This window comes from Salvelinus fontinalis, chromosome 23 (assembly GCF_029448725.1).
Source record: "Salvelinus fontinalis isolate EN_2023a chromosome 23, ASM2944872v1, whole genome shotgun sequence".
Taxonomy (NCBI): domain Eukaryota; kingdom Metazoa; phylum Chordata; class Actinopteri; order Salmoniformes; family Salmonidae; genus Salvelinus; species Salvelinus fontinalis.
Genome location: NC_074687.1, coordinates 45662505 through 45690039, shown reverse-complemented (window position 1 = coordinate 45690039; position 27535 = coordinate 45662505). Strand labels below are relative to the sequence as shown.

General features: G+C 43.0%; 2 protein-coding genes across 3 annotated transcripts; both read left to right on the top strand.

Moving 5' to 3' along the window:
- The first annotated feature begins 160 nt into the window (after nt 1–160).
- On the top strand, nt 161–27535 carry cops8 (COP9 signalosome subunit 8). 2 transcript variants are annotated; one of them, XM_055879040.1, is made up of 7 exons: nt 161–325; nt 1860–1930; nt 8538–8586; nt 9521–9653; nt 23331–23438; nt 25412–25474; nt 26659–27535. In XM_055879040.1, exons 1-7 carry the CDS (start codon nt 254–256, stop codon nt 26736–26738), a joined length of 576 nt encoding a protein of 191 aa, XP_055735015.1. In that variant the 5' UTR covers nt 161–253; the 3' UTR covers nt 26739–27535. The 2 variants fall into 2 exon arrangements, with proteins under 2 accessions (XP_055735015.1, XP_055735014.1); XM_055879039.1 differs by lacking the exon at nt 23331–23438 and having other exon boundaries at nt 164–325.
- On the top strand, nt 9661–22945 carry trim63b (tripartite motif containing 63b). The gene has a single exon (XM_055879038.1). It carries the CDS (start codon nt 20074–20076, stop codon nt 21127–21129), a length of 1056 nt encoding a protein of 351 aa, XP_055735013.1. The 5' UTR covers nt 9661–20073; the 3' UTR covers nt 21130–22945.

Here is a 27535-nt window from a genome sequence, read left to right as displayed (position 1 = left end):
TTTCCCGGTTCCCCTTTACACAACGTGTAATGGATCTATACTATAGTTCAGTTGGGAGCGGTAAGGCAACCTTTTGGATGCCAACCGCCGATAAACCCCACCGAAGAAGAATAAGACACTCTCATTGACCCCCATTCAAAAACGTATTGCTTGGTGGCGAAACAACGCCACCTGCTGTGCTGAAGGGAGACATTTTCCACCGAGTTGGGCCTTTTTCTTCCTCTCTGCTGACGAGACACTGGTGAACGACACTATGCCTGCCGTAGTTATAATGGATGAAAATTATGACAAACTTTTAGAGCAGTGCCAAACACAGGAACTTGAGGTAGTTATATCCAAGTATTTCATCAAACGTTCTCTTTGGTCTGTGTGTTTTAACTTAGCTAGCTGTGCTAACTAGCTAGCCATCCAAACACACTAACGTTAGCGAACACAACATAGCTAGCTAACTAGATCATAACATTCAATTGGGCACAGCTAACGCTGCATTTAACGTGCGCGAAAGTAGCTAACTACCCTTATCTACGTCAGTTAGCGAGCACAGCATATATAGATAGGTCATAACATTACATTGAACACAGCATTTAACTGCGATTTGCTATGTAGCAGAGGGGATGTGAAATGTGGCAGGAGGAAAGTAGCTAGCTAATGACACATTCAAATATCACATTGTGTTGAGCATTTAAATTAGCGGCACAGTGTGCAGCTGGATGTTTTTCCTTAGCTAGGTTTTTACAATCTGCGTAAAGTAATATGCGCAGAACGTTAAGGTTGTTAATATACAGGAAAATGAGTCCTTTCGACCAGGTCGTGCAGCTATCTATATAGCCACATTATTAAATGTACAACGTTTGGAACTTCATGACCGTCATTAGCGAAGTATCCATCCAACAGAAAATGGCGGTACAATTTTATGAATGTCAACAAACAATTTGTTATTTCGACATGGTGTGACATTTTGTCTGTGAAATTAATTATGCGAGAAATATGGTTCGAAAAATCATATCGAAGTAAACTTGGAGTCACGCGATATGTTATGTGGTCCTCCCATTACGATTTGGGAACGCGTGCAGTTTATTAAGACTACAAAATAAATACATTTTGAACTTGATGTACATCTCTAATAAATATCGATGGTCTTATACTGGTGACATGGTGATTGATGCTTGGCTGCCGTTTGACAAATATAATCAATCTCGCTATTATCTATAATAATCTAATTTAGGCTATCCTACAGTGCATCGCACTGTCTCTGCGAACTGTTAGCTAGAGCTCACATGCCTAGACCAGAGTGGGCACATTTGCTATTTAAGGCAACATTTCTACTTACAAAAAACACCAGTAGAACTGAAAATGCAATGGAAACGCATTGAACTTTTGATTTGAATTCGGTACATATATATTTAAACTAAATATTAATTTCCAGCATCACCAAAACATTATGTGAAAATCGTCCCCTTTTTGTTGAAAAAATATCGCGGAAGATACGAGATTCCTATGACATCATCGGTGTGTATCATGTGATTTTTAACCAATTATGAGTAGGAATTACTAGTAGTTGTCCACTATTGGTTGTCATATCTTCCTCAATCTTTAATATGAATTTGAAAAAGGGTGATATTTCCCTTAGTGCACATAAAAGGCTTTTTTTTTTTTGCTTATAACGTTACATCAATACTCTTTATCAGCAACACGTGAGTTTGATGGAAACACCATGGGTAGGAAAATTGGCATATTTTCTTTATGCAGGTTTTAGAATATTCGCATGAAAATCTGTCAAATTGGATGGAAACCTAGCTATAGGTTTGCATGGGCTGTATATTGGCTAGACATGGACTAATTGTTTGTTTTATCGCCAGGCTCCAGGTGGCATTGCAACCCCTCAAGTGTATGCCAAGCTGTTGGCGCTCTATCTACTGCACAATGACATGTAAGTCAGGTTTTCTATAGGCCTAGCCCTTCTAAAGAATTGTTTTTCTGACCATTAGGTGTTACTTAGAGCTTAAACTCAATATGTAGCTAGCCAGTCGATGAGGGCTGTTGCAGGATTGCTATTTTACCAGTAAAATGTAGCTAGCTATAATATGTAGCTTGCTAGATATCTCATTAGGTGTCTATCTGTGATATGATTCCTAAAATGGTAGCTAAACTGTTGATTGCAAGAATTAATCTAGCCTAAGCCTGAAGCCTAGCCCTTAGCGAGCTAGCTAGATAATTACTTTTGAAAGCTCAGTCTGGTAGTCAGTTTGGTAACTATTTCATCCTGGACCTGGTTTCCCAATAGCGATGGAACTTAAACTTAAGAGTGTTTTTAACGATGCGTCTATCATAAAACGGCTGAAGATGTAACATGCATTTCCCAAAACACCACACAGAGTGCTAAGTGTGTCGATACTGATAGGATCGAAAGAAAGTGAGCGCTGCTTTCCGTGAGCTTTCTCCATTCAAATCGTATCTTCACATTATAATTATTTCGCAATACTGATGACTGATCAGCTTCTAGAGAGATATTACCACCTACGGCTGCAAATATTAAGGTGTTGTATTCTAGTGTTTACCCAATTTTAAAAAGTCACTAAATCACAGATTTGGCACGTTAGGCTACACAGCATGAAATATATTGAGACAATGAAATGTATTTCAATATGATTGAAATAGGCCTATAGCCTACTGTTTTATATTGTATTGCAGTCTTCCCGGTTTTCATTTGAAGCTTCTTTTTATACATCACTTGTTTATATCAGTTGCAATTACATTGGCAACTTTATCTGAAGTTATCGGCTGTCAGAGACTGATAAACCATGTGATTAGCGGAAATCTTCTGTGTATAACGTGACGGGGGAGGGCAAAACGCATCTAACGACGCACTTAGCTGTTATACGAATGGCATCAGGCAGGCATTTAGATTGCGAGCGTTTAAGTGCAACGTTAATAACGATGGTTTTGGGAAACATGCTCCTTCCTACGAGGGTTCTTACACGGAACCCAAACCGGCTGCGCGCGTGCGCTATCGTGTATACATTTATTTTGTCCCCCTACACCAAACGCGATCACGACACGCAGGTTAAAATATCAAAACAAACTCTGAACCAATGACATTAATTTGGGGACAGGTCGAAAAGCATTAAACATGTATGGCAATTTAGCTAGCTTGCTGTTGCTAGCTAATTTATCCTGGGATATAAACATTAAGTTGTTAGTTTACCTGAAATGCACAAGGTGGCCTCCCAGGTGGCGCAGTGGTCTAGGGCACTGCATCGCAGCGCTAGCTGCGCCACCAGAGACTCTGGGTTCGCGCCCAGGCTCTGTCGCAGCCGGCCGCGACCGGGAGGTTCGTGGGGCAACGCACAATTGGCCTAGCGTCGTCCGGGCTAGGGAGGGTTTGGCCGGTATGGATATCCTTGTCTCATCGCGCACCAGCAACTCCTGTGGCGGGCTGGGCGCAGTGCGCGCTAACCAAGGGAGCCAGGTGCACGGTGTTTCCTCCGACACATTGGTGCGGCTGGCTTCCGGGTTGGAGGCGCGCTGTGTTAAGAATCAGTGCGGCTTGGTTGGGTTGTGTTTCGAAGGACGCATGGCTTTCGACCTTCGTCTCTCCCGAGCCCGTACGGAAGTTGTAGCGATGAGACAAGATAGTAATTACTAGCAATTGGATACCACGAAAATTGGGGAGAAAAGGGGGTAAAATTTATTTATTTTTTAAATAAAAAAATGCACAAGGTCCTCTATTCCGCCAATTAATCCACACATAAAGCGACCAACCGAATCATTTCTAGTCATCTCTCCTCCTTCCAGGCTTTTTCATCTTTGAACTTACAGTGGGGAGAACAAGTATTTGACACACTGACGATTTTGCAGGTTTTCCTACTTACAAATCATGTAGAGGTCTGTAATTTTTTATCATAAAATGCACATTAATCACTTAAATCATACAATGTGATTTTCTGGATTTTTGTTTTAGATTCCGTCTCTCACAGTTGAAGTGTACCTATGATAAAAATTACAGACCTCTACATGCTTTGTAAGTAGGAAAACCTGCAAAATCGGCAGTGTATCAAATACTTATTCTCCCCACTGTATATGGTGATCCATCTACACTTTCATAGTATTACCACGACAACTGGCAAAACAGTTCGTCTTTCAATCACCCACGTGGGTATAACCAATGAGGAGATGGCACGTGGGTACCCGCTTCTATAAACCAATGAGGAGATGGGAGAGGTAGGTCTTTCAGCGCGATCTGCGTCAGAAATAGAAAGGAGTTCTATTTTAGCCATTGGCAATGCAATAATTGAAAAACATGGATTTCTAAATTTATTTTGCGACACTCACGCACGCGACATGTCCGGTCTGGTCAGCATGTTAACGATGAACAATAGCCGTAAGATGCTTTTGGGAAAGTGGGCCCTCGTCTAGCTAGCTGGTTTGTGACTTACAGATATACAGTACAAGTCAAAAGTTTGGACACCTACTCATTCAAGGATTTTTCTTTATTTTTACTATTTTCTACATCGTAGAGTAATAGTGAAGATATCAAAACTATGATATAATACACATGTAATCATGCAGTAAAACAAATCAAAATATATTTTAGATTCTTCAAAGTAACCACCCTTTGCCTTGATGACAGCTTTGCACACTCTTGGAATTCTCTCAATCAGCTTCATGAGGTAGTCACCTAGAATTTTTTTTCAACAGTCTTGAACAAGTACTCACATATGCTGAGCACTTGTTGGCTGCTTTTCCTTCACTCTGTGGTCCAAATCATCCCAAACCATTTCAATTGGGTGGAGGTCGGGTGATTGTGGAGGCCAGGTCATCTGATACAGCACTCCATCACTTTCCTTTATGGTGAAATAGCCCGTACACAGCCTGGAGGTGTGTGTTGGGTCATTGTCCTGTTGAAAAACAAATTATAGTCCCACTAAGCACAAACCAGATGGGATGGCATATCGCTGCAGAATGCGGTGGTAGCCATGCTGGTTAACTGTGCTTTGAATTCTAAATAAATGAGTGTCATCAGCAAAGCACAATCACAACACCTCCATGCTTCACGGTGGGAACTACACATGTGGAGATCATCTGTTCACCTACTCTGCGTCTCACAAAGACACGGTGGTTGGAACCAAAAATCTCAAATTTGGACTCATCAGACCAAAGAACAGATTACCACCGGTCTAATATCCATTGCTCATGTTTCTTGGCCCAAGCAAGTCTCTTATTATTGGTGTCCTTTAGTAGTGGTTTCTTTGCAGCAAACCATGAATTCCTGATTCAAGCAGTCTCCTCTGAGCAGTTGATGTTGAGATGTCTTTACTTGAACTCTGTGCAGCAGAGGCTGGTAACGCTGATGAACTTTTCCTCTGCAGCAGAGGTAACTCTGGGTCTTCCTTTCCTGTGGCGGTCCTCATGAGAGCCAGTTTCATCATAGCGCTTGATGGTTTTTGCGTCTGCACTTGAAGAAACTTTCAAAGTTCTTGACATTTTCCAGATTGACTGACCTTCATGTCTTATAGTAATGATGGACTGTCATTTATCTTTGCTTATTTGAGCTGTTCTTGCCATAATATAGACTTGGTCTTTTACCAAATAGGACTATCTACTGTATACCACCCCTACCTTGTCACAACACAACTGATTGGCTCAAACACATTAAGAAGGAAAGAAATTCCACAAATGAACTTTTAACAAGGCACATCTGTTAATTGAAATGCATTCCAGGTGACTACCTCATGAAGCTGGTTGAGAGAATGACAGGAATTTGCAGAACTGTCAAGGCAAAGGGTGGCTACTTTGTTAAACAAATCAAAATATATTTGAGTTTCTTCACTTTGGTTACATGTGTTATTCTACAATGTAGAAAATAGTAAAAATAAAGAAAAACCCTTGAATGAGTAGGTGTCAGATTTTTATATATAAAGCACCCAACAAAAGTTCTAATTTATTTCCACAACTGATGAATAATATGCGTAATAATGTAGGCATTTCATATTGTTTATTGTTACCTACAGTGCCATAAAAGTATTTGCCCCCTTTTCTATTTCTCTACTTTTGCATATTTTTTTATCAAACTTAATATTAGATTAACAGAACCTGAATGAACAGCAATTACATACTTATTTCATAAAGAAAATTATGCCACTCCAATGCCCCTGTGTGGGGAAAAAGTAATTGCCCGCTTACACTTAATAACTGGTTGTGCCATCTTTAGATGCAATGCTTCCTGTAGTTATTGATCAATCGCTGTGGAGTAATTTAGCCCAGTTTTCCATGTAGAACAGCTGTAACTCTGCAACATTTGTGGGTTTTCAAGCATGAACTGCTCGTTTCAAGTCCGTGGGACCAATATCGCCCAAAAAATTGACTCAAATTTGCCATAAACACCTGGATGATCATCCAGAATCTTGTAAGAATGTTCTATGGATAGATGATTCAAAAGTGTAGATTTTTGGATGACATGGGCCCCGTTATGCCTGGTGAAAACCAAACACTGCATTCCACAGTAAGAACCTCATACCAACGATCAAGCATGGTGGTGGTAATGTGATGGATTGGGAATGCTTTGCTGCCTCAGGACCTGAACGACTTGCCTTAATAGAAGGAACCATGAATTCTGCTCTGTATCAAAGAATTCTACAGGAGAATGTCATGCCATCTGTCAGTGAGCTGAAGCGCTGCTGGGTCATGCAGCAAGACAATGATCCAAAACACGCCATCAAGTCTACATGAAAATGGCTAAAACGCAACAAATCCAGACCTAGTCCCAATTGAGATGTTGTGGTAGGACTTGAAACGAGTAGTTCATGCTTGTCAAATGTCAGAGTTAAATCAGTTCTGGATGCAAGAGTGGGCCAAAAGTCCTCCACAACGATCTGGAAGACTGATCACCCCCCCCCCCCCACACTCCTTCACACAACCACAAGCTCAGATGTTCAACAGTTGTTACATCCCTGAGCCCAACTCGAAGACTTGATTTGTGAATACGCAAACAGTTGTAGCTGTTTGAGAAGGCATGTCAAATTGAGCAGCAATGGGGAGATTTGATTAACCATGTCTAGTCCTAGCTGATGGAGATTGGATACCCCCCCACACACACACGCTGACCATTCTTCCCAAGCACCTCAGTGCAGTCAGACCATTTGATTATTTTGTGCTGCCAGGGCCATAATAATTTACCCGCCTTTTGATTGTCTGTGTGTGACCCCCCCCCCCCCCCCCCCCCCCTCATGGGTTACTGCAGCCCGTGTTGCCAGCACTGTCACTACCTGGGTGGGGGTACTCCACTGGAATTCCCACCGGCTATGCACGAGGTTGTCAAGGTGTTCATTAGCAGCTTTGAGATGTATTTTATTTTATTCTCACCTATCTGGGGGCTCTGGCTTTGTTGGACCAACCCTGCCAGGCAGGCTAAGACTCATGAGGGGACGTTGCTGCTTTAGTGCGTCTCTGTCTGCATTCATATTTCTGTCTTGGCTGCTACTTGCAGTATGCCTATAAAACCGATAAGGATTTCTCCTTAGCGGGTGGGTCGCTCTGTGGGTGTCTAGGATATAGGGTTGGGGACCTTTCCATCTTGATAGGAAAGAATTGCATATCCCATATCTGTGCAAAATTGAAGACCCTCTTGCTCTGTCACAATTCTTGACACATGGGCTCTGGCTTTTGCAACCATTTTTCCTTTTTCACTCACTTAATTTCACTCTTTTCCATACAAACATACAGGCACCACATCTTCAATGTATTCCCCTAACCTTATTCTTTCAATAAAGTTCTTGTTTTATTAATATTATACTGTGTATGTCTTTCATTGTCATATGTAAGACTAAATGCCAGAAAGTTTGTAACTCTAGTGAGAGTTGCAACCGAGGACAGGCAAGTTTTGTGAGCTTGTGTGGCCTACCAATTCGCGGCTGAGATGTCATTGCTCCTAGACGTTTCCATTTAACAATAACAGCACCTATAGTTGACAAGGGCAGAAATTTGACAAACTGACTTGTTGGAAAGATGTCATCCTCTGCCGTTGCCACGTTGAAAGTCACTGAGCTCCTCAGTAAGGCCATTCTACTGCCATTGTTTGTCTATGGAGAATGCATGGCTGTGTGCTTGCATTTCTACCGGTCAGCAATGGGTGTGGCTGAAATTGCCAAATTCACTAATTTGAAGGGGTGTCCCTTTTGACCATGTAGTGTGTGTTTACATACTATCCAGATAGTGTCTGATCACTGAACATTCCATAGAATTCTAGAAAAATACCACCGTCACTAAAACGTCGAACTCATTCACAGTAAAATATTCTGAAACCATTCTGATTTCAGATTATCAATCCTTACTAAATAATGAAGACTCAATATGCTCAAGTTTTTCCCCATCTTCATTGGCAAGTTGTGTAAATGGCAGTTTGGGGTAGCATTTATTTCTGTATGATGCACATTTTCACAAGTGCTTCACAGGGCTGTTTCTGTGTTAGCTGGCGTTCTAAAGCCTAGTGTTTCCATTCCCCTTTAATTGTCAGATGACTTTTGTTACTTTTTTTACAGGAATAATGCCAGGTACCTGTGGAAGCGAATTCCTCAAGCCATTAAATCGGTGAGAATGGTTAGGGTTAGCATTTATCTAATATATTTAGACTGAACAAAAATGTAAACGCAACAATTTGACTAAGTTACAGTTCATATAAGGAAATCAGTCAATTGAAATCAATTCATTAGGCCCGGATCTATGGATTTCATAGACATCAGGTGAAGAAGCCGCATGTGAAGGTCCTGGGCTGGCGTGGTTACACATGGTTTGCGCTTGTGAGGCCGGTTGGACGTACTGCCAAATTCTCTAAAACGATGGCGGCTTATGGTAGACAAATCCACATTCAACAGCTCTGGTGGACATTCCTGCAGTCAGCATGCCAATTGCATGCTCCCTCAACTTGAGAAATCCTTGGCATTGTGTTGTGACAACTGCGCATTTTAGTGGCTTTTTGTTGTCCCCGGCGCAAGGTGCACCTGTGTGATGACCATGCTGTTGATATGCCACACCTGTCAGGTGGATGGATTCTCTTGGCAAAGAAGAAATACTCACTAACAAGGATGTAAACATTGGTGCACAAAATGTGATATTTTTGTGCGTATGGAACATTTCTGGGATCTTTTATTTCAGCTCATGAAACATGGGACCAACACTTTACATGTTGCGTTCTATATTTTTGTTCAGTATAGATAGCTGAGGCACAAGTTTGTGTAAATTTCTTTGTGTATAAAGCATATTTTTGTTAGACAATGAAAATGAGTTAAAGCTATACTGGGAACTCAACTCTTAGGGAGGCCAGTCATTGTATAATTTCCCATATTGAAGATGGTAGTACAAAAGTGGGGCCTGTCCTGCACACGGAATTGATTCAATTCATGAGAATGAGTGTACCCAATGTCTCACTAGCAACAAGACTCATAGTCTGCATATCGTTTAGTATAGTCTAGTTACCAATGTATGTTGAAGTTGATTTAAATGGATGGAAACGTGTTGTGTGCAGGGAAACCCAGAGCTGACGGCCGTGTGGGCCGTGGGTCAGCGCATATGGCAGCGAGACTTCCCAGGGATCTACTCGGCCATTGCAGCTCACCAGTGGTCTGAGAACATCCTGCCCGCCATGGATGCCCTGCGAGGTACTGTAATGGCCGTGCACTTTTCTGTGACCACTTGACACACCTGACCTGCACGACGAACTAACATTTAAAACACAGCCTACACACTTCTGTGGCTCAACATGCATATATAACTCAATGTGGCTGATTTACACGGTTTTGTGACTGTGGGCCCTGCTCAAACAATATTGGTTACTGGGGCAAAAATAACATTTGACCTTCAGAGCATCTTTTGAGTAAGCATGCCATTTTTGTTTGAGTGTATTGCTTAGTACCCTATACATTAATCCAAATGTCTATTCTTGTGAGAAAAACATTGTTTTTGACATTCTGGAGACTGTTACCGGGTGTTATTGAATATGCAACACATTGTTTGACTGACTGCAGACTTGTTTAAGACTCAATGTATTGACTTGACCTTTTGAGACTTACTGAACTCATGACCAGGCCACGTCTCTCACCTCTGAATGACTTTCTATATTCATTGCTTAAACCTGAGGCTAGACGAGAAGAAGGACACTGGGTAAGGATAGATGTGTAAGATGTTTAGCAGTTCACGCAATCAGCAGCTTCATTATGAGTTTGTTCATGTTAGAATTTATAGGGAATTTGCTTTGGACAATTGGTAGCAGGATGATTGAAATGAAATATGTTGGGTAGTCTACGTAAAAAAAAAAAAAATGATGCTTACATAATGAAAGTGGGTCCCACACAATTGTAATAAAGTACATTTTGTAATGTCATTCACATTGCAGCCTACTGAGGGTTCTCAATTATCAAAAGAGGGCGCACCACTTGCATCCTACATTGTAACCCAGCCATGAAGTGGTTATGGAGGGCCAAGAACAATACAGAAAAGGGAGCTTAAAACCTTTTCTCAATAGGGGGTGCTGTTTGCACTTTGTAATAATTTCGTTCCCAAATTAAACTGCCTCGTACTCAATTCTTGCTCGTACAATATGCATATTATTATTACTATTGGATAGAAAACACTCTCTAGTTTCTAAAACCGTTTGAATTATATCTGTGAGTAAAACAGAACTTGCGTTAGAGCAATTTTCCTATGAGGATGTGAGAATGCTGAATTCTGCAAGCTGTTCTGAGGTCGGTTTATTAATTTGCCTGTCTTCTATTGGTTGAGATGCACTGCATACGCCTTCCCCTGGATGTCAGCGAATAGTGAGAATTGAAATGGAGTCGCTAGGCAGATCTGAGGCCTATAAATAGGCTGGCAACGTGGTGTACCCTCTTTCTCCTCTTCGCCATGACGCAAAAAGGACCTCTGGAAGTCGTATTAGAAAGCTCCCGTTATAGCCCTTAGATATATCCGGCTCTGTTTTTATTCGATATAGGTGTTAAAGACATCAATGTTATTTTAAACCGAGTTATATCAGTTTGTATCAGTATATTGCGATTTTCGGATATTTATTAGTGCTGCGTTATAGTGAGTTGGACACGTCTTTGCCACATGGCTAATGTTTACTGCTAATTCCAACGTTGAAGACTACATTCTACAACCGAGCAACGATTCTTTTGGACAAAGGACAACTTGCCCAAGATTCTGATGGGAGTTCATCAAAAAGTAAGAACTATTTATGATGTTAATTCGTTGTTCTGTTGAAAAATGTAAAACGCATATTCCGCCATTAATTTCGGTGCGGTCTCGCTTTAACGCACGCTGTATGTCGTAGTAACGTTAATTTTAAAAATCTAACACAGCGATTGCATTAAGAACTAATGTATCTTTCATTTGCTGTCCAACCTGTATTTTTTAGTCAAGTTTATGATTAGTTACTGATTAGAATAGGTGCCTCTCCCAAGATTTCTCCCGACATATTGTTGGCAGCTTGGCTACTATTCTCATTGTATAACCACGATTTGTGCCGCTAAATATGCACATTTTCGAACAAACTCTATATGTATTGTGTAATATGATGTTATAGGACTGTCATCTGAAGAAGTTTGAGAAGGTTAGTGAAAAAATTTATATCTTTTGCTGGTTTATACGTTATCGCTATTGTTGGCATGAATCAATGTTGTTGTGTGGTTGGCTATTGTAGTAAGCTAATATAATGCTATATTGTGTTTTCGCTGTAAAACACTTAAAAAATCTGAAATATTGGCTGGATTCACAAGATCTTTGTCTTTCATTTGCTGTACGCTGTGTATTTTTCATAAATGTTTTATGATGAGTATTTAGGTAATTCACGTTGCTCTCTGTAGTTATTCTAGTTGCTTTGGTGAGAGTTGTGATGGTGGCTGCAATGGTAAACTATGATTTATACCTGAAATATGTAAATTTTTCTAACAAAACATATGCTATACAATAAATATGTTATCAGACTGTCATCTGATGAAGTTGTTTCTTGGTTAGTGGCTATTTATATCTTTATTTGGTCGAAATTGTGATAGCTACCTATGCAGGAAAAAAATGGTGGAGTAAAAAAAGTTGTCTTTTGCTATCGTGGTTAGCTAATAGATTTACATATTGTGTCTTCCCTGTAAAACATTTTAAAAATCAGAAATGATGGCTGGATTCACAAGAAGTGTATCTTTCATCTGGTGTCATGGACTTGTGATTTAATGATATTTAGATGCTAGTATTTACTTGTGACGCTAGGCTATGCTAGTCAGCTTTTTTACTGATGGGGGTGCTCCCGGATCCGGGATTGGGATGAAGTAGAAGTTAAGTTTTTGTAATACCTAATTGAAAATGTAATGTTATTTATCTACTCACAAATTGTCCCATTGATGCACAGCATGATGGGATACATTTTGCCTAGTTTAATATAGCCCTCTAAAGCTCTTCGGGTTGAGGAGATTATCGAGAGATTCTCGAGCAGTATTGTGTTTCGAAATGCATTCGCAAATTTACAGCCTATATTATCACGTCTCGAACGCTACCTCCGGAGGCCGCGGGCGAGCCTTCCTCGAGAGTCATCCCCTTCTGGGCATTGCATTGTGATGATAACAGGCTGACTACACCGCTCGCATTGCCTGCGCTCGCATTGCAAAACACGTTTTGAAATCTGTATTACTCAATTATTGCACCCACATTGCTCGCACGCGCCAACGAGCGTCTGCGTTGCCAAGGGCTAAAATAAAAGTCAGTTCTATTTCGGACGCAGATCGCGCTGCAAGTCCTGCCTCTCCCATCTCATTGGTTTATAGAAGCAGGTACCCACGTGCCATCTCCTCATTGGTTATACCCACGTGGGTGACTGAAAGACGAAATAGGTCGGTGGTGGTAATGCACGTAATTTATGAAAGTTGCCAATCGCAATATAAAGTCAAGAGAAGAAAAGGCCTGGAAGGAGGAGAGATGACTAGAAACGATTCGGTTGACCGTTTTATGTGTGAATTAATTGGTGGAGTAGAGGACCGTGTGCATTTCAGGTAAAATAACAACTCAATGTTTATATCCCAGGACAAATTAGCTAGCAACAGCAGGCTAGCTAAATAGGACAAATTAGCTAGCAAGTGCAAGCTAGCTCCATTTCCATAAATGTTTAATGCTTTTTGACCTGTCCGCAAATTAATATAATTGGTTCAGAGTTTGTATTGATATTTTAACCTGCGTATCGTGAACGCGTTTGGTGTGTGGGGACAAAATACATTTATTTATGATGGTGCACGTGTGCAGCCGGTTTGGGTTCCGTGTAAGTGTATCAGCCAACGTGTATTGTAGTCACGTAAGAGGTCTAGGTTCAGAGGTCAAGGGATGCTTCTGGCACCATTTATATAAACAGAAGTTCGCCAGAGAGAAATCCCCATACTTTGCATTCGGCTTGCTGTTTGTACAGATCATGCTTGCCGTTTGTACATTTTATGTTTGTACATATACGTTTGTACATGGCAAACGAGAGTTCACGGACCTGGTCCATTGCAGAAACAAAGCTTCTGATATCCATTTGGTCGCAAAATCCGATTCTAGCGAGGTTGGAAGCGTGTTACAGAAAAAGAGATCTATATTGAGAATGTCCATGGCCACCATTGTTCGCGGAAGTAGTGCCAGACAAAAATCGAAGATGTACATAACACAAGACGAAAGACAATAATGGACTGAGTGGTAGTGGCCGGGAGACCTGTCCGTTCTACAGGGAACTGGACGAATTCCTTGGCACACGACCTGCCTCCATGCCTCGCCATATTATTGAGTCCAGGGTGACTGAAGCAGAAGAGCAAGAATATGGCAAGTACTTTTTTTCGGCTTTGTGTTCTTGTAGCTAACAAAAGAAGTCTGGACACTGTCCTAATGTATTAGCCGGCCAGCTACCTATAAGTTATATGAATCTAAATGATCACTACTTCACGTTATTTTCTGCTAGCTGCCTGCCATTACACCGTCAAATCATTACACATATGTACATGTCTGATGGTGTATGTCCTGGCTTGGGCCTGTATTTTGGACTATGTCTCATGACCTAGATTAGAACCTTTTTTAAGCCTTTTCCAGAAATGACAATTTAACCAAACATTAAAGCAATTGTTTGAGGAGGGTGCGGGAGTATCGGACTTATAAAGAAATGGGGAAATGAAGGTTAAAATCCTGGTCACGTGACATGAATGTTCAAAACATGACAATGTGTCATAGGTGAGCTGCTTACTGCTATTGACTCGAAAGCACTTTTGAGTTAGCCCTTTACACACAAGTTTTGCAAATGTTTTTGTTGTCTGGAAATGCTGTACATGAAGATGTTGTGATGTATTTTGAAAGATGAGACGTTGTGGATTATAATACATACTGTTTTGATGTCAAACAACTGAGTCCAAATGTGCACTTCTCATCTCCAAATCATGAAACTCATGTCATATACAGTGTTAGTGTTTGATCACCATGTTAGATGTACAGTTACAAGATGGCATGTCGTCATAGGCTCATTATGTCCAGAGCAACCCGGCGTATGTTTTCTTATTGTGGGAAACAATTGATGCTGCAAATGCACCTGAATGCACTCGTGACTCCATTGCACTTCACAATTGTGTTCCGTTTCTCTGAATTGCCTTGTGAAGGCCTAACGCTCTAAGATCATCTTTTATATCTTAGCTAGTCATGTTGCCAATTAGAACGAGCTTTCAAATCATGCCCTCCTGACACAGATTGTGATTTTACAATAGACCATTTTTGGTTTGCATAATCAACAGTAAATGTGTGATGGCGGGGATGCAGGGTTGTGTTCCAAACAAAACATCGACACGTGTGCTTGCTCTAGATCCTCAATGGCACAGCTAGGAGAGGTCTAAAAAGTACCTTGAAGTTGAAGATTCTTCTTTGAGTCATAAAAGTGCATTGAAATTGCTTAGAAACAATGCACACTGGAGAGATGGAGACACCAATTAGTTCTCTCACTCAAACCCTTGTACATTTGTTGTCTTATGTTGCGCACACACACACCAGGTTACTGAAGGTATCCAGAATATTTTCAGATTTTGTTATCAACAAATGCGGCGAAAAGTACAGTAAATGTATGTAAAATCAAGTGTAATGTTAGGATTCAGTATTGTCAGGAGAGCTGTTGTGTACTCACCGTTGGTCTAATAACTGTCCCATCTACAAACTGTTCCTTTTCAATTGCTACCATGGTTATGCATTTCATTTGTATTTATTATGGATCCCCATTCTCTTCCTGGGAAAATTAAGGCAGTTTAAAATGTTATAAACATTACAATACGTTCACAGATTTCACAACACTGTGCCCCCTCAGACCCTACTCCACCACTACCACACATTTACAGTACAAAATCATGTGTACAAGTGTGTGTATAGTGCGAATGTTATCGTGTGTATGCATGTGTCTGTGCCGCTTCACAGTCCCCGCTGTTCCATAAGGTGTAGAGTTCCATGTAGTTATGGCAATATGTAGGACTATGCACCTCCCATAGTCTGTTCTGGACTAGGGGACCGTGAAGAGACCTCTTGTGGCATGTCTTGTGGGGTAGGCATGGGTGTCTGAGCTGTGCGCCAGTAGTTCAAACAAACTGCTCGGTGCATTCAACATGTTAATACCTCTCATAAATACAAGTAGTGATGAAGTCAATCTCTCCTCTGCTTTGAGCCAGGAGAGATTGACATGCATATTATTAATATTAGCTCTCTGTGTACATCCGAGTCCATTTTTGTGGCACCTGACCACACGACTGAACAGTAGTCCAGGTGCGAGGGCCTGTAGGACCTTCCTTGTTGGGCCTGTAGGACCTTCCTTGTTGATAGTCCTGTTTAGAAGGTAGAGGAAGCACTTTATTATGGACATACTTCTCCCCATCTCAGATATTAAGATGTCGCCGGAAGAAATGGCAGCCGTTTTACAGGCGCCTAACCAATTGTGCTATTGTTTTAGTTTTTTTCGTGTTTGTAATTTATTTGGTACATAATGTTTCTGCCACCGTATCTTACTGCAAAAAATAGTTTCTGGATATCAGGACAGCGATCACTCACCTCGGATTAGACAAAGATTTTTTCTTCAACAAGCAGGATGTACTTCAGACACCCGACAAGGCCCCTGAAAGAGACGCAGGTATAGAGGAGACAAGTGCCTTGTAAGGATCCGCCAACGGAATGTTATCCATGACTGAAAGACGACATGGATAACATTCAGCTGGCGGGATATACGCTGCACCGGCTAGATAGACATGCACTGGTAAGACATGTCTGTGTATATTTGTAAACAACAGCTGGTGCACGAAATCTAAGGAAGTCTCTAGATTTTGCTCGCCTGAGGTAGCGTATCTCATGATAAGCTGTAGACCACACTATTTGCCAAGAGTCTTCAACTATATTTTTCGTAGCTGTTTATTTACCACAACAAACCGATGCTGGCACTTAGACCGCACTCAACGAGCTGTAAAAGGAAATAAGTAAACAGGAAACCGCTCATCCAGAGGCGGCGCTACTAGTGGCCGGGGACTTTAATGCAGGGAAACTGAAATCAATTTTACCTAATTTCTATCAGCATGTTAAATGCGCAATCAGAGGGGGGGGAATTCTAGATGACCTTTACTCCACACACAGATGTGTACAAAGCTCTCCCTCACCCTCCATTTGGCAAATCTGACCATAATTCTATCCTCCTGATTCCTGCTTACCAGCTAAAATTAAAGCAGGAAGCACCAGTGACTCTTTTAAAAAGTGGTCAGATGAAGCAGATGCTAAACTACAGGACTGTTTTGCTAGCACAGACTGGAATATGTTCCGGAGTTCTTCCGATGGCATTGAGGAGTACACCACATCAGTCACTGGCGTTATCAATAAGTGCAATGAGGAGGTCGTCCCCATAGTGACTGTACATACAAACCACAATCCATGGATTACAGGCCACATTCGCACTGAGCTAAAGGGTAGAGCTGCAGCTTTCAAGGTGCGGGACTCTAAGAAGAAATCCTGCTATGCCCTCTGACGAACCATCAAACAGGCAAAGCTCCAATACAGGACTAAGATTGAATCGTACTACACCGGCTCCGACGCTTGTCGAATGTGGCAGGGCTTGCAAACTATTACAGACTACAAAGGGAAGCACAGCCGAGAGCTGCCCAGTGATACAAGCCTACCAGACGAGCTAAATAACTTCTATGCTCTCTTCGAGACAAGCAGCACTAAAGCATGCATGAGAGCATCAGCTGTTCCGGAGGACTGTGATCATGCTCTCCGTAGCCCTAAACCTTTTTAAACAGGTTAACATTCACAAGGCCGCTGTGCCAGCTCTGGGCATGTGCTGACCAACTAGCAAGTGTCTTCACTGACATTTTCAACAGGTCCCTGATTGAGTCTGTAATACCAACCTGTTTCATGTTAACCTGCCTAAATGACTACATACCTGTAGCACTCATGTCCGTAGCCATGAAGTGCTTTGAAAGGCTGGTAATGGCTCACATTAACACAATTTTCCCAGAAAACCTAGACCCAGTCCAATTTGCATACCGTTCAAACAGATCCACAGATGATGCCATCTCTATTGCACTTCAGTGTCCTTTCACACCTAGAAAAAAGGAACACTTACGTGATAATGCTTTTCATTGACTACAGCTCAGCGTTCAACACCATAGTGACCTCAAAGCTCATCACTAAGCTAAGGATCCTGGGACTAAACACCTCCCTTTGCAACTGGATCCTGGACTTCCTGACGGGACGCCCCCAGATGGTGAGGGTAGGTAGCAACACATTTGCCACGCTGATCCTCAACCTCGGAGCCCCTCAGAGGTGCGTGCTCAGTCCCCTCCTGTACTTGCTGTTCACCCATGACTGCATGGCCAGGCACGACTCCAACACCATCAAGTTTGCCGATGACACAACAGTGTCAGTAGCCCTGATCTTCGACAACGATGAGACAGAGACCTGGCCAGGTGGTGCCAGAATAACAGCCTATCTCTCAACGTAATCAAGACAAAGGAGATGATTGTGGACTACAGGAAAGGGGGGACTGAGCATGCCCTCATTCTTATTGACCTGGCTGTGGTGGAGCAGGTTGAGAGCTTCAAGTTCCTTGGTGTCCACATCACAGACAAACTAGAATGGTCCAAACACACCAAGACAGTTGTGAAGAGGGCACGACAAAACCTATTCCCCCTTAGGAGACTGAAAAGATTTGGCATGGGTCCTCAGATCCTCAAAAGGTTCTACAACTGAAACATCGAGAGCATCCTGACTTGTTACATTACTTCCTGGTACGTTAACTGCTCGGCCTCTGACCGCAAGGCACTACAGAGGGTGGTGCGTACGGCCCAGTACATCACTGGGGCTAAGCTGCCTGCCATCCAGGACCTCTACACCAGGCGGTGTCAGAGGAAGGCCCTAAAAATTGTCAAAGACCCCAGCCACTCCAGTCATAGACTGTTTTCTCTGCTACCGCATGGCAAGCGGTACCGGAGTGCCAAGTCTAGGACCAAAAGGCTTCTAAACAGCTTTTACCCCCAAGCCATAAGACTCTTGAACAGGTGATGGCTACCTGGACTAGATTATTTTCTTGTCAAACTGCAGCCAAGCATCGATCATCATGTCACCAGAATAAGACCCTCGATATTTATTGGAAAGTAGCATCAAGCTCATATGTTCGGTTTCCATCAGGCCGGTCATTTACATTTGTTATCCGACATGTACCGTACTCGCATAAAAAGGTTTGATGGAAACCTGGCCACTGATTACTGTGTTCCCAGGTCCAGGTCATTGGCAGTGGCAGGTGCAAACAGTAGCCTAGACAGAGAAGATGGCGTTTTCCCAGTCTTCTCAAATCACTTTAAAATATCCATCAGTAAGCTCCTGCCTTGGCAAATGGGTGATTGGCATATGGAAATGCCTATGACCTTCTCTGCTCACACTCCCCATGTGTAACCCCCTCTAACTTGTGGAACCTGGTAGACCCACACATGTGATGCATGGGGGCAAGGTTTAAGAATAGCTTGTTCCTGGTGCTCACTGTTTTTTTTTTTTTTCAATGTCACGTGGTGCACATTCACAGGAGAGTTTTTCAAGACCGTCTCAGTGAGACGTTTCCATGACCAGAGGCTTAACCTATAGCTTTCTGCTCATGTAGCGTAATAGTAGTCAAATTTAAATGTCAGAGCGGTTTTTATTCCGCTTGTTTTGTTGGGTCAGTTTATCGAGTACAGTGTTGGATTCAACACTCTAGTCAGTAGACATATTTAGAAGGGGTGAAAAACACGTGAATAAATATTTGTAACCTATTTATAGGACGATGGTGCAATGCATGGCTTGAGCATGAAACATCAACAGTGGGTTCGACTGCACCACAGAGGTTGTTGTTGTTGTGGATGCTCGATAGGAGTTTGATCAATCCACTGAAGTGCTCAGATGTGACCACAGGCGATAAGTGGGCTACACCGCGAGGAAGGTGGTCTGCTTTATGAAGCCAACACTGGCTCTGTTGTAGTACGCCTGGAAAACCAGCTTATTATTAATGGTTAACACAGTCAGAGGTGCGTTGACTTTACAGGGCATGTTGTTTACCCTTAAGGAAACCTTCCTCCGGTGTTACCGCTTTGGGACAGTCACATGGGGGCCCTGTGTATTTCTGCTGAGTGTACCCCTGGCCCTGTCAGATTTCTGTCACTGCGGAAAGGGACATGGCTCCTAGTGTGACAAATGACGAATGCAGCAGCCGGTGGGTGTGGGCTATTTTCTCAGAAAAGAGCCTGACAAACAAGCAGGGAGGAATGTGTGCCCTGTTCTGTGGGAGGGATCAGGTGTCGCTGGCTGTGAAGGGCTGGTATAAAGGACAGGGCTGCTATTCCCCAGTCAGAACAGCTATCAGCGGACTCTGAAGAATCAACTACCAAAGAGAGAGCCTCAGCCTCCAAAAGTTATTGGCTTGTTAAAGCCTATAGGGAAAGAAGAAAAGTTGTCAACGAACCACTGCGAAGTTTGAGAAGGCAGTGTTGAAAAATAAGCAAACATTTTCAAGCTCAACATTAAGGAGAAGCCTATTCCAACATGGACATCCAGAGGACCGGCTCGTTGGTGCGTCCACCCAGCCCCATGGAGAGCCTGGAGAAGCAGCTGAGCTGCCCTATCTGCCTGGAGATGTTCACTAAGCCCGTGGTCATCCTGCCCTGCCAGCACAACCTGTGCCGTGGCTGTGCCAGCGACCTCTACGACTCACGCAACCCCTACCGCTTCTCGGGCGGCGTTTTCCGCTGCCCCACCTGCCGCTTCGAGGTGGTCCTGGACCGCCATGGCGTTCACGGACTTCAGCGCAACCTGCTAGTGGAGAACATCATCGACATCTACAAGCAACAGCAGGAGGGTGGCGGGGGTAGTGGCGTTGGAGGCAGCACAGAGACTCCACTGAAGCCCAAGGATTCCAAGGAACCCATGTGCCAGGAGCACGAGGAGGAGAAAATCAACATCTACTGTGTGACCTGCCAGATGCCCACCTGCTCCATGTGCAAGGTGTTTGGCCAGCACAAGGACTGTGAGGTGTCACCACTGGCCGGTGTCTACCAGGTGCAGAAGGGCGAGCTGAGCAACGCTATCGACACCCTAGTGGCAGGCAACGGGCGCCTTCAGGCCCTGCTCAACCAGATGGAGGATACCTGTCAGGCTGTGCAGGACAACGCACAGCGTGCCAAGCAAAGCCTAGGCGAGCGCTTTGACCTGCTCTACGCAGTGCTCGAGGAGCGCAAAGGCCTGCTGCTGGAACAGATCGGCAAGGAGCAGGATGAGAAAGTGACTGCATTGCGGGCGCTGGCACAGCACTACAGCGAGCGACTGCAGGCGGGATCAGAGCTGACGGACACAGCGGTGCGGGCCCTGGAGCAGAGCGGCGCCGCAGAGTTCCTGCTGGCCTCCAAGGGCCTTATCACACAGACCAAGGACACCGCCAAGATCTCCCTGGGCGAGGAGAGGCCCGAGCCGGGCTTTGAGAAGATGGACCATTTCACGCTGTCCACGGAGCACGTGGAGGCCGTCCTGGCCAAGATGGACTTTGGAATGGTCGAAGACGATGCGTTCGAGGATGCCGAAGGGGACGAAGAAGAGGAGGAGTGATGAAACTTGAAAATATACGAACTGAACAAATGAACAAACTATTTACTACCTTTTTGAAGGTTCTTTTAACCTGAATGTTCCTGGCAGGGACTCTAGTTGCAATGTTTCAGTGATATTAAGAGAAGTTAGGAGTAAAGCAGAAGTTGGTGGTGTCTGAATGTTTTTATACGTAGTTGATTGATTTGGTAACATGACTTTCCCCAGTTTTGAGTTTAATATTTTAGTTTTTTTTGTACTCTTAACTTTGCCTTTTTGTAAACTATAATAGTTTTTTATACTTTTGTATATTCATATCAGATTTATTCTGATCTATTTGTTATGTACTTTAGGCTGAATATCCTCTCAGATTGTTTACATTTGAATACTTTAACACATGTAAAGATTGAGATGGGGAAATAGTTTTGATTTGTGGTTTCTCATCGACATAAAGAATGCCTATATTTGTATCACATTGATAAATGATTTTGTACACTAAACTGGCAACAAAATATTTCAACAGATCTGACTTCGTCACAACCTGAAATAAACGGTGTTTCAAGTGACTCAAGCAGATTTGCCTTTGTTTAGATTCCAACTATTCCAAGATTGCCATTCATTTCTACTTCATTCAGAAAATAAGTTCAAAACTAAATATTTCACGAGAGAACTGTCATTCGGGAGTTGCCCCAATATGTTGTTGCTCTCACTAGGCAAGTACCAGCATAAAAAATAAAAGCCATTGCCATGTCCTTAGTGGCTAGCTTTTGCTGATGAAGAGTGGGGGGCTATTTTTAAAATGCGAGAGGGTGTGAAACAACAGGCCCTGGAGTGTCAGTGAAGGGCAGAGAGTTCTTTGTGGCTAGCCTTTACTGATGAAGAGTGGGGGGCTATTTATTTTTTATGTGAGAGGGTGTGAAACAGGCTCTGGAGTGTCAGTGAAAGGCAAGTGGGGGTCCTGTTTCTCATCCATGAAGCAACATCCCACTCATGTCATAGATCGTATTTCTCAGCAATCGCAAACTCCTTTCTGAAGAGCTGTAGGGGCCGGGCCACCTGACATGAGTCATCTTTGGATAGCGTCCTATCGGCAGCGAGCTGTGACAAAAATAGGACTATACATGCTGAGAGGACCATGTTACAAAAATCTTCTTGCGATGACCTGGTTCAATGGCTTCTAATATGTGCTAATAGTCCCCAAAAATCTTTTTTTCGAATTGATACTGTGGTGCATGTTGGGTATTTTGTAAGTCAACAATATACAGGACCAGTCAACCCTTTTCAAATATACTAAGGCACACCAGTTGATAATGCTATGGCTCTCAAATGTGCCATATACAGTAGGCTACATAATGTGGTTGAAAGGATATAAGTAGATTTTCCTAGATTTTTTTTCTGGGCCAAAGCCATGGCTGTTGCTTTTCTCATAATTTTTTTTGCACAGGTGTAGTCCTCAGATCCTCATTAGGAAGAGGCTTGACAACACACACACACACACATTCATACACTACAGCTTAGTTGGTCAGGTTCACAAGTACTTTACTGTCTCTCTTACGTCATGCTTTCAGATTCCATTTTACAGTTGTTTTCATTTTCCCCTTAAGTGCCTGTAGTTAACACCTAATGTCACTTCTGTTCAGAAAATGAAACTACATTCATAACAGGACACTCTTTGGGGAGGAGAAGGGGGGGGGGGGGACCCCGGACAGGCACCGTGCCTGTCCCCGCAGCTGTCTTTACTCATTCCATTTGTTATCGCCGCTAACGCTGTTGTAGCGAATGAGGGGTTGTTGTTTGTACACAGACTGTTGCTAGCGAATAAAGTGTGAAGGCCGATCAACTTGGGGCTTGTTTTATCGCAGCTGTCAGGGCAGCAACAAAATCCACCAAAGGTGTAAGCTAATGTCTGGTTTGCTGTGTGGCAATATTGTTTTTTCAATGTTGCCATAAGTTGCAGTTAACTCGGAACCAAATCATACTTTTTCCTTACCTCCGCCTTGCACCGTAGGCCTCTCACTTGATATTTCTCAGTCTGTGTATAGCCAAATGGTTATCAGCACTGCTACATGAGTAGTACAAGAACATAGCTTTTTGAACATGGGGCAGGACTCCACGTTTTGCCGTTTACATTAAGCGTTATTTGATTTTGTTGCATATTTGAAAGACTGAAAATGTCCCTCTCTTAGGTACATACATGAGATGTGCATTTATCTTTACCTCCACAGAGACCACACGTAGGAGGGCCTATGGCCTTGTGGCCCAGGCGTACACCTCCATCACGGCAGAAGACTTTGCAGCCTTTGTGGGCTACTCTGTGGAGGAAGCTGTGAAGGGTGAGCAGCTGCAGTGTAGAAAACTTAATATACCCTCACTACCCATCTGGCTACTGGAACAGTAACACAGTCATATACTATAGTTATGTACATTACCAGTCAAAAGTTTGGACACACCTACTCATTCAAGGGTTTTTTGTTATTTTTACTATTTTCTACATTGTAGAATAATAGTGAAGACATCAAATCTATGAAATAACACATAGAGTCATGTAGTAACCAAAAAAGTGTTAAACAAATCAAAATGTATTTTATATTTGAGATTCTTCAAAGTAGCCACCCTTTGCCTTGATGACAGCTTTGCACACTTTTGGCATTCTCTCAACCAGCTTCATGAGCTAGTCGCCTGGAATCCATTTCAATTAGCAGGTGTGCCTTGTTAAAAGTTCATTTGTGGAATTTCTTTCCTCCTTAATGCGTTTGAGGCCATCAGTAGTGTTGTGACAAGGTAGGGGTGGTATACAGAAGATAGCAAAACAACCAAGTCCATATTATGGCAAGAACATCTCATGAAGGTCAATCAATCTGGAATTTTTCAAAAACTTTGAACGTTTCTTAAAGTGCAGTCGCAAAAACCATCAAGCGCTATGATGAAACTGGCTCTCGTGAGGACCCCTACAGGAAAGGAATTTCTTTCCTTAATGCGTTTGAGCCAATCAGTTGTGTTGTGACAAGGTAGGGGTGGTATACAGTAGATAGCCCTATTTGGTAAAAGACCAAGTCCATATTATGCCAAGAACAGCTCAAATTTGCAAAGAGAAACAACAGTCCATTGTTACTTTAAGACATGAAGGTCAGTCAATCCAGAACATTTCAAGAACTTTGAAAGTTTCTTCAAGTGCAGTCACAAAAACTAGCAAGCGCTATGATGAAACTGGCTCTCGTGAGTTACCTATTCTGCTGAGGATAAGTTCATTAGAGTTAACAGTACCTCAGATTGCAGCCCAAATAAATGCTTCACAGAGTTCAAGAAACAGACATCTCATCAATTGTTGAGAGGAGACTGCGTGAATCAGGCCTTCATGGTTTAATTGCTCCAAAGAAACCACTACTAAAGGACACCAATAAGAAGAAGAGACTTGCTTGGACCAAGATACACGAGCAATGGGCATTAGAAAAGAGGAAATCTGTTCTTTGGTCTAATGACTCCAAATTTGAAAATGTTGATTCCAACCGCCTTTGTGAGACGCAGAGTATGTGAACGGATGATCTCCGCATGTGTGGTTCCCACCGTGAAGCAGGTGTGGGGGTGCTTTGCTGGTGACACTGATTTTATTTAGAATTCAAGCCACGCTTAACCAGCATGGCGACCACAGCATTCTGCAGCGATACGCCATCCCATCTGGTTTGTGCTTAGTGGGGCTATCATTTGTTTTTCAACAGGACAATGACCCAAAACACACCTCCAGGCTGTGTAAGGGCTATTTGACCAAGAAGGAGAGTGATGGTGCTGCATCAGATGACCTGGCCTCCACAATCACCCGACCTCAACCCAATTGAGATGGTTTGGGATGAGTTGGACCGCAGAGTGAAGGAAAAACAGCCAACAAGTACTCAGCATATGTGAAAACTCCTTCAAGACTGTTAGAAAAACCATTCCTCATGAACCTGGTTGAGAAAATGCCAAGTGTGCAAAGCTGTCAAAGGGTGGCTACTTCGATTTGGTTAACACTTTTAGAAACACTTTTTTGGTTACTACATGATTCCATATGTTTTTTTCATAGTTTTGATGTCTTCACTCTTATTCTACAATGTAGAAAATAGTAAAAATCTAAATTTAAAAAAACTTGAATGAGGTTTTATCAGTAGGCAGAGAAAGCTAAATTGTTCATGCAGGTGAGGATAAAGATCGTTAGTAGTTGAAAGACCAGAAAATAGTCAAACTATTCCCTTCATCTCTTTTTCTGTTTCTTTTCCCCTCCTATTCTCCACCCACCGCTCCTCTCTCTGGTTTCTTTCCCTCCTTTCCACAGGGGTGGTGAGCCAGGGCTGGCAGGCGGACCCTGCCACCAGGATGGTAATGCCCCAGAAACCAGGTAGGTGGCGCTGTTGCTCTTCTCTTTTCTCCCATCACTAGGATGTTTATCATGCCCTAGTCTCTTTCCCAACTCTGCCCAATCACGCCCTCTGTCTGTGCTGATAGCACATTTCACCAGACTTTCAATCCCCCTATGCTCGATTTAACCGTGAGTGTGTGTGAGAGAGAGAGAACCGGATCCAGAGCTGTGAATTTTGGGGTCATTCATAATTGGCTCAGACACTGACTCCAGTCCTCCTCATCGCCTTTCCCTTCCCGTCCTCTGTCTTTCTCCTGTATTCGTGGGCTCTAATTTATTTTTCTCTCATTTTTTCTCCCTCATATTGCTGTTCTTTCCTTTGGCTGGCCTGCAAGACATTCTGTCCCTGTGTAACTGGGAAAACACATGTCTCATGAAAGAGCAACATCAAATACCCCTCTATTTCTCTTACACCATGCGCTCCTACTCCCCCCACTCTTCTTTTTCCTTTTTTCCTTCATTCACTTCTTAACCCTCACACACCCACGCTCAATCGCTGTTCCTAGCCCTGTCCTCCTCTCTTCCCTTCCCTCCTCAGATCTTTTCTCTCCAATCCTAACAGTCTACAAGCCCAGTGGGTGGCTTGTTAATCATTCTGGTTTGAGACATTTTGTGGGCTGTGTCTGGTGCCATGTAACAGCCTCTCTCTCCAATCAGCGGGCCATCATGTTAAGCATCTGTGGAACATATGTCCGTCTGACTCGTTGCATCAGCCCCTCGATTAATCCTCTTACACCTACACTGAACAAAAATATAAATGCAACATTCAACAATTTAAGCCATGGGTGGGCCTGGCAGGGCATAGGCCTACTTACTTCGTAGCCAGGCCAAGCCAATCCGAATGGGTTTTTGCCCAAAAAAGGACTTTAGAATATACATAAACAATGTATTGGCTGTGCATGGGAAGCAAAACTTCTGGGGTGTATTCATTTGTGCACACTAGAAAACAGTTGCAAAACGACAGTTCACTCACATCCAGATGTGCAACTCATGTTTCTCCAGCATTGCAGTGAGAATAGCTGTACCGTGCTGCTTAGTCTTTGAATTGGAGCACATCCCCTGTCCTCTAACCACACACACACACACCGGTGGGGGATGCTACATGGTAGAAGACTTGGCTCTATGAGGAATCCCCCTCTTACTCACTCTCTCTCCCAAAACAGATCCTCCCCCTGTCTCGCTGGTTCCAAATGAGCAGCAGCTGGCCAGACTCACTGACTACGTGGCTTTCCTTGAGAACTGATCAATTACCTTCAGCCCCGTTTGTCTGCCGTGAGGAGGACTCCAGAACGCCCCTCTTCCAGAGCTTAGATGGACACACGCACCATACACACACACACACGCACACGTAGGACATCAAGCTCACCCCCCTTGTGCATGATTGTGGTCATGTCTCTGGAAGCGAGACACCATGTTTTCAGAAAGATGGGCCTCGGACTTACGATTCAGGTCGTACGTCCACTAACTCTGTTGTTGGGCAACCCTTAGTAAATGACTGCGACTTTACGAAGTGGCAGTCTCAATGATTATAGTAGTTCATTTCATGTCAATTCTGTAAGAAAAACAATACTGTTTTCACACGCACGTTGGCAGAATTTGATTGTCCGCAGCTGCCCGACTATGTGAAAATCTGAGTTCCGCATCAGACTCTAACCCGCAAATAGGCTGATAGAAAATCCCCGTACAGTCCGAGACTGCGGAAAGATCTTTGGATGGGGTGTAGGACGTTTTTTTTTTTTTACTAATAATTTCCCAAATTTTGGTAGGCTATTTGTTAGTCAACTTTTCTATAATTATATGCACGCAGCTTCTCTTCTGTCATTACTGCCCTAGAAGACTCAATAAACCCTTGTTCACCAGAATGTCGTAAATCGATGAAATCTTGTTGACTTCTGTAAAGTTTTCTCTTTCATCTCTCCTGCAGCAGAGGTTTAGGGACCGGGGGGGGGTAAATGCAATAAAACATTTTTTTAAAGATTTTCTGTGCAAAATGTACATCAATCTGACCAGTGTGAAGATAATTAAAAGCAGTGAAAACAA

Coding starts and splice junctions, on each gene's coding strand:
- cops8 (XM_055879040.1), top strand. CDS start 254: ATGCCTGCCGTAGTTATAATGGATGAAAATTATGACAAACTTTTAGAG. Junction 326..1,859: donor GCCAAACACAGGAACTTGAG/GTAGTTATATCC, acceptor TTTTATCGCCAG/GCTCCAGGTGGCATTGCAAC. Junction 1,931..8,537: donor TATCTACTGCACAATGACAT/GTAAGTCAGGTT, acceptor CTTTTTTTACAG/GAATAATGCCAGGTACCTGT.
- trim63b (XM_055879038.1), top strand. CDS start 20,074: ATGGACATCCAGAGGACCGGCTCGTTGGTGCGTCCACCCAGCCCCATG.